The 12774-nt window shown below is 40.6% G+C and overlaps 1 protein-coding gene across 2 annotated transcripts in view; it reads left to right on the top strand.

The window, feature by feature from the left end:
• The window catches only part of LOC137265772 (huntingtin-like), a 57541-nt gene that overhangs the window by 26240 nt on the left and 18527 nt on the right, over positions 1-12774 (top strand). For both annotated transcript variants that reach the window (XM_067801223.1, XM_067801222.1), the window contains 17 exons: positions 366-551; positions 820-1040; positions 1436-1511; positions 1904-2121; positions 2680-2828; positions 4028-4164; positions 4651-4767; positions 5441-5563; positions 6165-6364; positions 6746-7117; positions 7604-7703; positions 8475-8654; positions 9271-9524; positions 9878-10013; positions 10403-10522; positions 11190-11609; positions 12397-12574. In XM_067801223.1, coding sequence (XP_067657324.1) covers positions 366-551; positions 820-1040; positions 1436-1511; positions 1904-2121; positions 2680-2828; positions 4028-4164; positions 4651-4767; positions 5441-5563; positions 6165-6364; positions 6746-7117; positions 7604-7703; positions 8475-8654; positions 9271-9524; positions 9878-10013; positions 10403-10522; positions 11190-11609; positions 12397-12574 — 3187 coding nt within the window. The remainder of the gene's footprint in view (positions 1-365; positions 552-819; positions 1041-1435; positions 1512-1903; positions 2122-2679; positions 2829-4027; positions 4165-4650; positions 4768-5440; positions 5564-6164; positions 6365-6745; positions 7118-7603; positions 7704-8474; positions 8655-9270; positions 9525-9877; positions 10014-10402; positions 10523-11189; positions 11610-12396; positions 12575-12774) is intronic.

Genomic DNA, 12774 nt, shown 5'->3' with positions numbered 1-12774 from the left:
CTTCAGTAACCCATGCTTATCGTAAGAGACGACTAATGGGATCTCATGGTCAAGTCTGCTGACTTGGTTGACACATGTCATTCTATTCCATTTGCATAAATTGATGCTCATGCTGTTGATCACTGGATTGTCTGGTCCAGACTTGATTATTTACGTTCAACCACCATATAGCTGAAACATTGCAGAGTGTGGCATAAAACTAAATTCACTCATACACACATTTGAGATGTGTTTTCGAAAACAGATTTTCTCTTATGTTGTCATATTCTTTGTTTCCTGTCAGTCTGCTAAAAATTCAACGATGTTTGTCTGTATATGCACCACCTACCAGTCAGCCAGCTATACCACTGTCTGACTGTCCTCAGATCTCCCTGGACCTGAACAGCTCTGACAAGTTCTGTAACCTGCTGAAGGTGACACTGGCAGTTTTCTCCCAGATCCTGGAGATTGCCACGCTGTTCGACATTGGGAAGTATGCCGAGGAGTTCCTGGGCTACCTGAAGAGCACTATGACCATGGAACCAACTTTCACAGTATTGTGTGTCCAGCAGGTAACTTACTGTCTGACTTCTCAGGTTCATGTTCTATCATAGCATGTCACCTTACAGTATGAGGAGAGAGGAAGTTGGAATTAGATCATTCAACTTAAAGCATGTATATTTCCTGAACACTTTCTGGTTAGGGTTACAGTGTGTGAAATAACTAGTCAGACTTCATTATTTGTGTAGGAGCTAGAATATTGATTACAACAATTCACCAATGCTGCCAATCTATCAGAAACAACTGATGACTGAAGTCTCTTGTTGTTTGAACTTGCAGCTGTTGAAGGCTCTGTTTGGCACCAACCTTGCAAACCAGTGGGAGCCCCAGCAGAGTGTGTTCCACAGCCGCAAGCCTGGCAAGTCCATGAGGGTAATGACAGGTCTGAAGCCCGGCATCTACCAGTGTTGTCTCAACCAGCCCTACTCACTAATGACGCATTCCTTCGCTGGGGCCTTCCTCCGAGCAGCCAACCAGACAGACCAGGAGGAGTCACAGAGGTTGGCCTCAACAGTTTCCCCGTGCTATGATGCGTAATTTATTAGAAATGCCAAGTGTCACTCGCTCACTCACTCACTCTCCATAACTGTACTCTACAGTATTATTCACACATTCAATGAAGTCAAAAAAGGAGGGACATGTACTTATACTTAAAAGTTGGTTTTATTGAAGGTAATGATGGGGAGAGTAGTTTTTAGACTGGTTTATTGTAAATTTTCATAAATCAATTATAAAGACAACACAACTCTCTACATTACTTGGCGTTTTGTCACACATTTAGCTGTAGCTGGTTGAAGTGTTCATTCATCAATACAAAAACCTGGATTTGATTAAGTAAATGGATATCATTTGGTCACCCATTTGTAATATGTGTTGCTGTTTCTGTTTTCTGCAGTTCACTAACGTGGTTGAGGAAGAGAGTGGAGAGGAAAACCCCAGCGATCCTAAAGCCTGGTAGCAAGGTTGATAAGGTATAGGAATGTCTTCAATAGCGTCCATTTGCTGTCCTGGTATAAATAATTGACATATGCAAGTATAGGTTATTCAGAGACATATACAGTAAGGTGGTGACTTTAGTGTTTATATTGCCAATATGATGCACTGTGAGTCCCTTTTGTATTTTTTTGTACCCAATGTGCTTCATTCAACACCTAGGGGCATTGGGTTAACCTTGTGGTTAAAGTGTCTGCTCATCACACTGAAGACTTGGGTTTGAATGGGTACGATCTGTGAAGCCTGTTTCTGGTGTCTTCTGCTGTGATGTTGCTGGATTATTGCGAAAAGTGGTGGAAAACCATACTCAATCGTCTCAATTCAGACTTACAGCCATCCTGAAGTTCTTTTTTATTTTCTTTTGTTACAGTCTGCAATAGCCTCCTACATCCGCCTGTTTGAGCCATTGGTCATCAAGTCCTTGAAGCAGTACACTGTAACAAGCTCACTAGAACTCCAGCGCCAAGTGCTTGACCTTCTGGCCCAGTTGGTGCAACTCAGGGTCAACTACTGTCTCCTCGACTCAGACCAGATCTTCATCGGTTTTGTTCTAAAACAGTTTGAGTTCATTGAAGAGGGTCAGATAAGGTGTGAAAGATACTTTGCTTTCCACAATATTCTTTGTTTCAGTTTTTTATTTTCAAATGGAATATTTCTGTATCTATGTCAGTGACCTTACCTCCCATTCTTTAACATTGCACTAAGGTTACTTTAATGACTTCTAGTCACCTTAGTGCTTCATGAAAAGAGGCTCTATTGTCTAAGGCAATGCAATAGCTGTACAGAGTGGCATCCCTTGGAATTGCCACAAACGCATGATGATGGTATCGAATCCTGAACTGAACAGTGATTGATCATTCTGGTCATTCTTGCTGATGCTGCTATTTCTGTTTCCAGGAATTCTGATCGTTCTTGCTGATGCTATTTCTGTTTCCAGGAATTCTGGTCATTCTTGCTGATGCTGCTATTTCTGTTTCCAGGAATTCTGATCGTTCTTGCTGATGCTATTTCTGTTTCCAGGAATTCTGGTCATTCTTGCTGATGCTGCTATTTCTGTTTCCAGGAATTCTGATCGTTCTTGCTGATGCTATTTCTGTTTCCAGGAATTCTGATCATTCTTGCTGATGCTGCTATTTCTTTTTCCAGGAATTCTGAGATGCTGGTGCCCCACATATTCCAGTTCCTTGTGATGTTGTCCTACGAGCGGTTCCACAGCAAGTCCATCATTGACATGCCCCGCATCATACATCGATGTGACGGCATCATGGCCAGCGGACTGCAGCCCACAACACATGGTTAGTGTACACGTGTACAGTGTATGCGTACAGCATGGAGGCTAGGGTATAGATACTCGTCTCTGGCAATAGCAGCTGTGATGAGCCATGTGGTATTTGCATCTTTGTTAGCCAGTGATGACACATTGAGTTAAGGAGAGATTGACCTGGCCCCAATTTCTCGAATCGATTCTTGATTTCCTCAGATAACTGGTGATGAGATTGGACATGCTAAAGAATGAGAGTTGTATACACACTCTAGGAAAATTACAATATGTGTTTTCACAATGATTTGAATTCTTTTATGCCTTTTGTCTCTACATTTTGGTAGAATTTTGTTCAAAAGAAAAAGACAGTTGAATGATTATGTTTGAATTTGAGGGAACATACCTGCTAATTCTTGATCCTTAGTGATTTTGTCTGTGGACTGGATTAACTTGGTTGAGCCACTAACATCTTTGACATAAGGTAGTACTCTAAGGTCATTAGATTTATACACTAGATATCGGTATGTATCAGTTGGTTTGTGTGGCCAAGTCTTTACTGTCCTGCTGACATAGTGCTGATTGTGGTGTTAAGCAAAGGAACAAACAAATTAGAGTGGCAAGTCTTTGGATCGCATTTCTGAGGGATTCTCTTAAAGAAGAAAATATATTGATATCATCTTCTTTATCTTTAATGGAGATGGCATCCATAAATGTTTTCCTTCAACTGATATAGTTCCGTTTCCTGTTGTCATGCTAAATAAGTTTTCTCCCAAAATCGTCGGTCCTAGCGGTTGTTTTCCTTTGCTGATCAGTAACTAGAATATGGCCTAAGTCTGCAAGTGACTAAAATCTTGCGATGTCACAAATTTTGCTCAGTTTATACCAACTTGGAGATATCATAATTTATTCCACTCTTTCCGGAAACATTACCCTTCCATGCACTCCATAACAATATTTCCTCATCCTGCGAGAATGGGAGAAGCCTCATTGTGGCAGTGGCAGATGGCATTGTTTATCAAAGATTTTAACAAGTGGTAATTCACCTGATGGATCTTGCAGTTTAAGGTGAAGACCCTTCATGTAAAACAAACAAGAATCATTCAGTGAGAATTGTTTGTGTTATTTCTTCATCCAGTATCAGTAACTACCCCGAGAATCGTTATGGTAATTGATATGCCATAACAACACAGCAGTACACAGTATATGCTGCAGGTTTGGGAATGTGTGTTGCAGCAATCCCAGCTCTGCGTTGTGTGGTGTACGACTTATTCCTGCTCCGTGGCAACAGCAAGTCAGACGTAGGGAAGGAGTTGGAGACGCAGAGGGAGGTGGTGGTGTCCATGTTGCTGCGCCTCATCAACTACTACCAGGTAGTAAATACTCAGTCTATTGGGGAGTTCAGGTTAGAATGGTCCTCAGCCACTTATGCTTGTTGGTCGAGGGCACTTAATTGAGGTGGTGGGGTAACCTAGTGATTAAAGTGGTCGCTTGTCGTGCCTAAAACAAGAGTTTGATTCTCCACAAGGGTACAGAAACAGAAACCTATTTCTGGTGAACAGAGATATAGCTGGAATAATGTGAAAATCAACTTAAAACTAAACTTGCTCACATGCGCTGGAGGCACTCTGCTGATTGACTTACTTATTTACATTCGATCATTTTCCTATAAGCTTGACTGGTTGCACATATCAATCACCTGCTTTTCTGGTGTAGACTGGAATATTAGCTATGTCAGCCTAATGCATTGGTATGGCTTGAAGAAGACAATTTCCCCGTTCCTCCTCTTGCATCTTAGCTCATCTAGATTTGTGTCATTCTTGGCAAGATTTAATCAAAGTTTGTTTTTGCTGATGCAGGCTCTGGAGATGTTTGTAATAGTTCTCCAGCAGTGCCACAGGGAGAGTGAAGACAAGTGGAAGAGGTTGTCTCGGCAAGTCATCGATACTGTGCTGCCAGCACTAGCGAAACAACAGGTGATTCACTGGTACTTTTGGGAGGTATTGAAAACAGGACATATGGTCGACAACGCAGCTGTCTCTTTTTCATACCTTCTTTTATCACATACTACATGTTTTACAGTTACTATTGATAATCTGTAAATAACGTTTGTCATAATGATTAAACAGGCGGTGATTCATCATAGTCTATGTCAGAATGCTGTGTTCTTTACAATACAAGGATCAGTCCCATGGAGTTCTTTCTTGGTTTGTGGAGCAGAGAGGGATTCAGAATATATTCAACGTACCCCAGAGTGTCATCCGCTTGTGATGATGTGGATTGTATCTCATGCTATCTACATAACTACATTTCTGATCCAGGCCTGAGTCATTATCCACAAAGAGTTTGTAATGTTATGAGCTGTTGTAACTCAGTAGTTTAACGTAAACGTATGAATGTTGGAGTGTTATTAACGTTTGGTGGATCAGAGTCAAGATTATTAACTTACCGTGTTGATATAGGTGTTATAACACTGATTGCTGGTTGCAGTAGTATATATCACTGTAGGAATGGTAATACTACTTAAAACTCTGTGTGTGTGTATTTTACAGGGATTTTTAAGTTCTGTTAACTATTAAGTTGTATTATTAGATGAGTTATACTGTGATAAAGTATAGATGTTGCGATAACTTTCTGAACTGCTTCCAGATCAACATTGACCGACAGTCGTCACTGGATGTCCTTCACCGATTGTTTGAGTCCGTGGCTCCTAGTGTCTTCAGACCAGTGGACATTCTGTTGAAGGGGCTGCTGGGATCCCCAGGGGATATTGTAAGTACAATGTCAAGCACTTCAAAAAAGCACATGTTGGTATTCCAGAACTCCTGGTGCCCTGCAGAGTTGTGACGAACCAAATGGTCAAACTGTATAAGAATTTTTATGTTGTTTCACCTAGGTGTGATGCCATAAGGCTGTACACATTCTATGAACCACTTGTTTTCCTGAGATTGTTGTAGACGTACTTGATGTAAAATATCATAGACAATGTTGTCAATTAGACTTTGTGGAAATGCTTTTAAAACTGTCAAGTCTAAGGGAGAACTAATATGCTTCAAAACTTCTGACTACCATTGTGGACAAGAGAGTGAATAATTTGCAAGACATGAATGGTCAGTGAGAAAGCTTTGGCCACAAGTGCCCATCGATCTAAGATGGAAGAATTTTATGCAGTTACATCCTTTAGTCATGGCAAGATATGGACTTGCATATATCCAAGATTATCCATAGTTCAGCTTAATATTAGTGTAGCACTTTTCATACCACTGCATTGTAAGGAAATTAACATTAACTTTATTCAAATCATGTTCAGAGTTGACCATGCTCCCTCACTCTACCAGATTATATGACTGTCAGGACATGCCTCTGCTTGCAGTCATGTGTCCAGGGCCTGCAGCGCTGGATGTGTCTGGTCCTGTCTGTCATGAGAGTGCTGGTCTCCCAATCTAAAGAGGAGGTTGTGTTGTCCCGCCTTGTGGATGTGGGGCTGTCATTCCCTCTGACGCGGGATGACGGGGAGAGAGACACCAACATCGAGGACTACAGTGATCTGATGCCTGAGGAGATATTTGCATGGTACTGTCATGACAGGATATCTGTTACCTCTACTTTCAGATATTATTATGTGTTGTATGTGAGCTGCTACTGCTCATAATGATATTTGATATCCCTTACCATGTGGTGAAAGGATGACGCTACAAAGAACTAGGTTCAATTCCCCTCATGTGTACTTTGTGTGAGGCCCATATAGAGTGTCCCCTGCTATGATATTGTGGAAACTTTGCTGAAAGCGGCCTTGAACCTGACCTATTGATATTAATATGGACATTTTGTTTTGTATTTTGATGAAAGAGTGCATCACCTTTGGTTTTCTTCCCACAATTCAATGACATGCTAATATACTCTGTTGAAAGTGTTGAAACCTGTCATTTATACACTGTAAATTTTCTACCATAGGTTCCTGTTGCAAGCAATAGGCAAGTGTGCAGAGACCCTCAACAAAGAGTCTGTGACCATCAGCTCCTCAGACCACAACTTGCACTTCCTGGTTCAGCAGATGTGTCACCTCATCCTCTACATCACGCACATGTTCCAGTCAGGGTTGTACCGCCGTGTTGCCACGGCAGCCATGCGTATCATGCAGATGGACTGCCCTCGTCATGTGTACAGCGTTCGTGAGATCAACCAGCTGCTGCTGGCGCTTAACACTGTGTACCCCACGCTGACAATGCTATGGTGCAACATCCTCATCCTCCTCAACTTTGACGATCAGAGCATGTGGAGCCAGGTGATGCACACGCCACAAAAGTACCTCATGGTCAGCCCTAGGTGAGCTTGTGATGTCACAATGGGGCCTAATCGGTTATCAGATTTCCATGTTTATTTTACGACATATGAATATTCACTTGTCTCATACCATTATGGTAATCCACAATAAGTTGCCTGCTTGCCGTTTAATAATGAAACAATCAGCGTGTGGCATGTAAATGAGAGGGAAATTCACAAACTGTTTAAATCTCTGAAAATATACCATCAATTCTCCTAAATACTCCTACTTCAAATTCTCTGCATTTCATCGTTTTAAGAAAGAATGGAATACATGTGGCAGTTTTGCTTTTTTCTATATGTTTGGTTACCATGTGACCTTGGTTGTATGCTCATGTAAGACTAATTGCACAAACTCCACTTACATTCGCTTTTGGAAACTATGTTTACATCACATGCATAGTGTATCCATCTTGAATTGAATTACAAAATGTCAGTCTGAGCATGAATTTGTGAGTGGTGTTACAATTCAGCTGTTTTGTTTGCCAGTCGGCAGGGCAACATGGTGGACCTGAAGAAGCGGACGTTGCAGTGTTGTCATCTGGAGCTGCTGCGTCGGGGTGGACTGATCCTCTTCTGTGATTACGTGGTCAGTTCATGTACAACTCCAGGGTGGCAGGGTGGTTGATGCATTGATGTGAATTTGAAAGCAGTGTCCATGTAGTAGAAATAGACTAAACTGGCACTCGTCGGGACAGAAGAAGTAATCCGGTTAGGACAGCATGTCAGATTGTACAGCTGACATTGTTACCTTCTGGACTGAACCAGTCTTGTCAATCTCTTACATGTGTGCATTGTTGTGTCACAGTCACAATAAAACACATAAATTGGAGATCATACTCACTAATTACATGTATAAGTATACCCATACTGAACTAAGATGCAATTATCTTTGCCTGCCAATGTGTTGTTTCTACACAGGATTAAGTGGGTTTAAACACATTGCGTGCTGAGATCCGGAATTGACAGCTGCAAGACTGCAGAGCTTTTAAATGATGATAAATGTGCAAGCAATGGATAGGACTGAGATTGCTGACTTGCTGGATTAAACAGCTGCAAGTTTCAACAGCTTAAACCGCATAATATATTCTTGAATTCTTACACTTAAGATTTGTTGGTTTGAACACCCTTAACCCGAACTTCATTAATCCACACACTCTGCTTTCCTGACAACTACTATATCAGTGTATATGTAGGACTGGTAAAAGCAAATATTTACCTGGACATTGGTACTTTTGCCGCATCTTTGCAGACTTTTGTGTTCACTGTATGTGAAAAAATATGTCTTAGTGTCTGCATTTTGTTTTCTCTTAAAGTAACGTTGCATGTTTCAATGTTTCTTTTTCTGTTTCATTCCCAGTGTGAGAACCTGAATGATGCTGAGCACATGACATGGCTGATAATAAACCACGTGTCTGATCTCATTGAGCTGTCAGATGAGTCACCAGTGCAGGATTTCATCAGCGCCATTCATCGGAACTCTGCTGCCAGCAGTCTCTTCATACAAGCCATACATGCAAGATGTGAAAATGTCTCTAGGGTGAGGTTTAACTGTAATTTCATTACAGTTGTTAATGTCTCTTGTTAATTTTCATTATCATTTGACCCTGAAAGTACTCTATGCTCTACTGATGTATAAGCATTTTAATTTGTGAAGCAGTCATACAGTGGAAGTTCCATCTAGACAAGGGATGAATGCAGATTAGCAAATGGTGATGACAAATGAGCCAATTTGAATCACTTGGTCGCATCTTTGTGGTGGAGTGTGTCCAGATTGTGATTTCAATTGCTGATCACATGACAACTGAGCTGATTCATGTGGTCAGACTTTTTGATGTGTTTTGTGTCCAGATTGTATAGATCATGTTTACAGTGAATTGTTATCCAAACCTAGATTATTATTGCTGCCTGGGGTGGAAACTTACATTGGACAAACAGAGGATAACATATTTACCATCATTCTTGTTTGCTTCGTTCTCCTTTAAGATTGACTAATAACAAAACCATGTATCTTCCACTATACTATCAACATGCAAAATTAGCAAATGCTTATCATCTTTGTTATGTATTTTTTGTCAGTCTGTCATTACTTAGTAATGTATGCAGATCTACCGCAATTACAGACCTGTTTGTGTAAATATGTGTTCATATTTCAGCCTTCTCTTGTGAAGAAGACCCTGAAATGCATAGAAGCAATCCATTTGACACAGAGCGGGGCGTTACTAACGTTGCTGATAGACAAGTTCCTCAACACACATCAGTTGGCTGTTGCAAGGATGTGTGACACAATTGCATGTCGTCGAGTTGAGATGTTGCTGGCGGAGAACTATGAAGACAGCAGCAAGCAGTTACCTCTAGAAGATTTAGAGAAGTTACTTCAGTTTATGAGATCCAATGGATTAATACAGAGGTAGAGGATTGACACATCTTGTTTGTCATTTTACATCTCATAATGTTTCAGGCACCATGATCCTTGTGATTTGGTGTTGAAACTGATACAGCTCATTTCTCTGGAAACAGAATGGATGCTCATGTTAATCCTGTCAACTGATTCTGAAACCGGAGTTTTCTACAGAAATCATTTTTGAAAAGCTCTATGTATTGCCATCATTCAGATCAGTTGAATGTTTTTGGAAAGTTTTGAAAGTTTAGCAAGTGGTGAAGCTGATGTTTCTTTGAATTTTTTATGCCCCTTGGAATAGTTTGATCTTTGCTTATATTTTTATGAAGTACTTACTCGGAATGGCTTGTATGATATTGCAGACATGCTCGCCTTGTCTCCCTCCTCAACAAGTTCCTCATCCTCCAATCCCCAGACAACAAGCATGCCATGTCACCAGAGAAAACTCACCCTCTGGCCTTGACCCCTGAACAGGTCACAAATATAGAGGTCAACAAGGTAAAACTGAAAAATACATTTCCAAACTAAGCATCCAAGTGTCAGTCTTATCTCGACCTTTTAAGATTTAACATTTTTTTCAGTAGAGTGTTGTCCGATTTTTTACTATTGTTAGTTACGCTTACTTGATTGAAATAATTGTGGACCGTACATTCTCTAAACTTCCTGTTAAAATTTCATCATTAGTTGTAAAGTCCATCTCTGTTCCACACATCAGTCTACTTCTAAAGGCTCTATGACAGTTTGTTTATTACACATCTAGGGTTTTGATCCGTTAAGTCAGTGTTGGAGAGGTGGCATGAAAGCCTGGTTATAGACAAGTCGTAACAAATCCCATTTCCATCACTAAAACTGACATTGGTAGTCACACCTATGTATTACCTGTACAGGACTTCTACCTGTCAGTGGTGAAGGACCAGTGCTTCCAGATGGACCCCAACACTCGGGAGTGCGCTTTCCTTCTCCAACGTCTTGACTATGCTGACATTCTCTCCATCACCATGACAAAGGTAAGCCGCAGTATACAACAATATCTGATGATGTGCTAACTCAGAGTTGTTGAGTCAGCAGTTTTAGGTATTAAGTACCTGCCATTTTAACTGTACTAATGTATGGTTTATCACAAAGAGATGCTCTGTTCAAATATCATCAGATGAAGTACTGACACAGCATTGCTGTTTGGCAGGTTTGGTGGTTAGTCATAAGACATTTCACATTGTGACAGAGGGATAAATATTCTTTTTCATAGAGATCGTCAGAGGGATAAATACTTTTCTCTATTGGGTAGCACAATGAATAAATTAACATCTGTAAGGAGGGCTACCATGAATATTGAACATGTTAGTAAGGCATGATGGCAATAATGGATTAATGCTCATGAGAAATTCAGTTCAGTTCCTAGTTGAAGACTTCAGAACAGACAGGTATATTATCAGTAAAGTCTCTGTATCAAATAATTATGATAGTGACATGGGTGCTGTTATACAAAGCAATCTGAGTGCTAAGAGGACTGTATCTACCTTACCTTTGTTTCAGTGTAAAATTTTGAGGACCATGTTAATGTGCATTGATCTTTTCTGTTGTCTGCCATGATGTTGCTGTAATATTGCCAACAGCAGTATAAAACTATACTCACTATTTCAGGAAATGTTTTTGAACTGTTGTCTTTGTTTTCAGGAGTTCAGTCTTGCAGTATTAGAGGAGTGTATATCACTGGGTGCACACCGTACACTTGTGAGGTACAATCGCGACCGGGAGACTCACACTGAGCAGAAGCTGCCTCCCACAGAGCCAAGTCTTGACACACTCTTCCAAGCTGCACAGCTCACTCTGTTCCGCCATATTAACAATATCATCAATCACCTTCCAATACCACATCAGAATCTGACTTTTAGACTCTCTCTCAGTGCCAAAGAGATTCGATACATGGAGAGAATTGAGGACTTGTTCACAGATAGTACATGGTTTGTCATGAACTTTCAGCTAACGTCAGCACTAACACAGTATTTAGTGTCTGTACAGAGGTTTCCATGGAGACCTGGTGTGCCAGCTGAATCTCACGGGGATGTATGTCGCTTTAGTGTTCTCTGTATGGAGGTAAGTGAATTGGGTTTATTTTCAAATATACAGAGGGAAAAAATAAGGGATCACATGAAAGGACAAGTGTTCCTGTATGTTTTTACAAGGTTTTTTTCACAAGCTGTGTGTCAAATAACTTGTGAAGAAACCTGAAAACAAGTAAGGGAACACTTGTGCTTCCATGTGATCCCTTATTTTTTCCCTTCTGTATATTTTCAAATCTAGACAGTCTGGATCTGGAAGATAGGGCTTTTATTTGAAATAAAGTTCAAGGTTATGTTAAATCAAAGACTCCATCCGATCGGGTGTTTTGTTATGCATAAATGTTTCCAAGTTGTGATTCTTATACATGCCAGTAATGCCTTTGCAGTCTAACTAATCAGAATAGATCTGATAAATGTCATAAAACGCATTGAAGATTCAGGATGGAATTTGTCTCCAGCAATCCATGTTTGCTTAGTTTGATGCTCATGATGTCAGTCTCTGGATTGTCTGGTTCAGAATTGATACACTCAGTGATAGACTAAACAAAGTCTCAGTGACACTGCATATCATCCTACATGCACAGTCAGAATTGCTGTTCATGATTTTAGTCACTGGCTTGTCACTGCTTTTTACCTGCAGCTGTGGTCTACCTGGAATACTGCTAACTGCATCATTCGCACTAAACACTAACTTAATCTGTAGAAGATTAATCTTAGTAGAAGAGCAATTAACTCTTCATTGTACAAGTACTAATGTGGGGTTGTAGATGGTAGACTTTGTGTTGAAGATGGTCATTTAGATGTTGATTTATATTTTTCAGATGCTGAGTTGGCTGCTGCAGCACAACCAGCTGCCGACCACGGAGCAGATACAGACGTGTTTGGAGTGTGTGTCCCTCGTCCTGCAGAACCAGCTATTCTCCTCCATCATTGGTCAGACTGATCACTCCACATGGGTGTGCACCATCACGTCTGCACTGTACCAGCTGGTGTCATCATGTAAGTTGTGGATTCAGTCTCTTACTAATGGATTCGGGTGGTCACACTTGCTTCCTTGGTTGATGCATGTCATATCCCAATTTCCGAAATTGGTACTTATTAGTCAAATCACAGGATCATGAGGTGCAGAATAGATTGTTTACAAGTCATCATGATATAGCTGGGATAATGGTGAGTGTGGAGTTAAAACCACAATTAAA

Source organism: Haliotis asinina, chromosome 15 (genome assembly GCF_037392515.1).
Source record: "Haliotis asinina isolate JCU_RB_2024 chromosome 15, JCU_Hal_asi_v2, whole genome shotgun sequence".
Taxonomy (NCBI): Eukaryota; Metazoa; Mollusca; class Gastropoda; order Lepetellida; family Haliotidae; genus Haliotis; species Haliotis asinina.
Note: the sequence above shows the minus strand (reverse complement) of the source record. Positions and strands in the feature narration are given on the sequence as shown.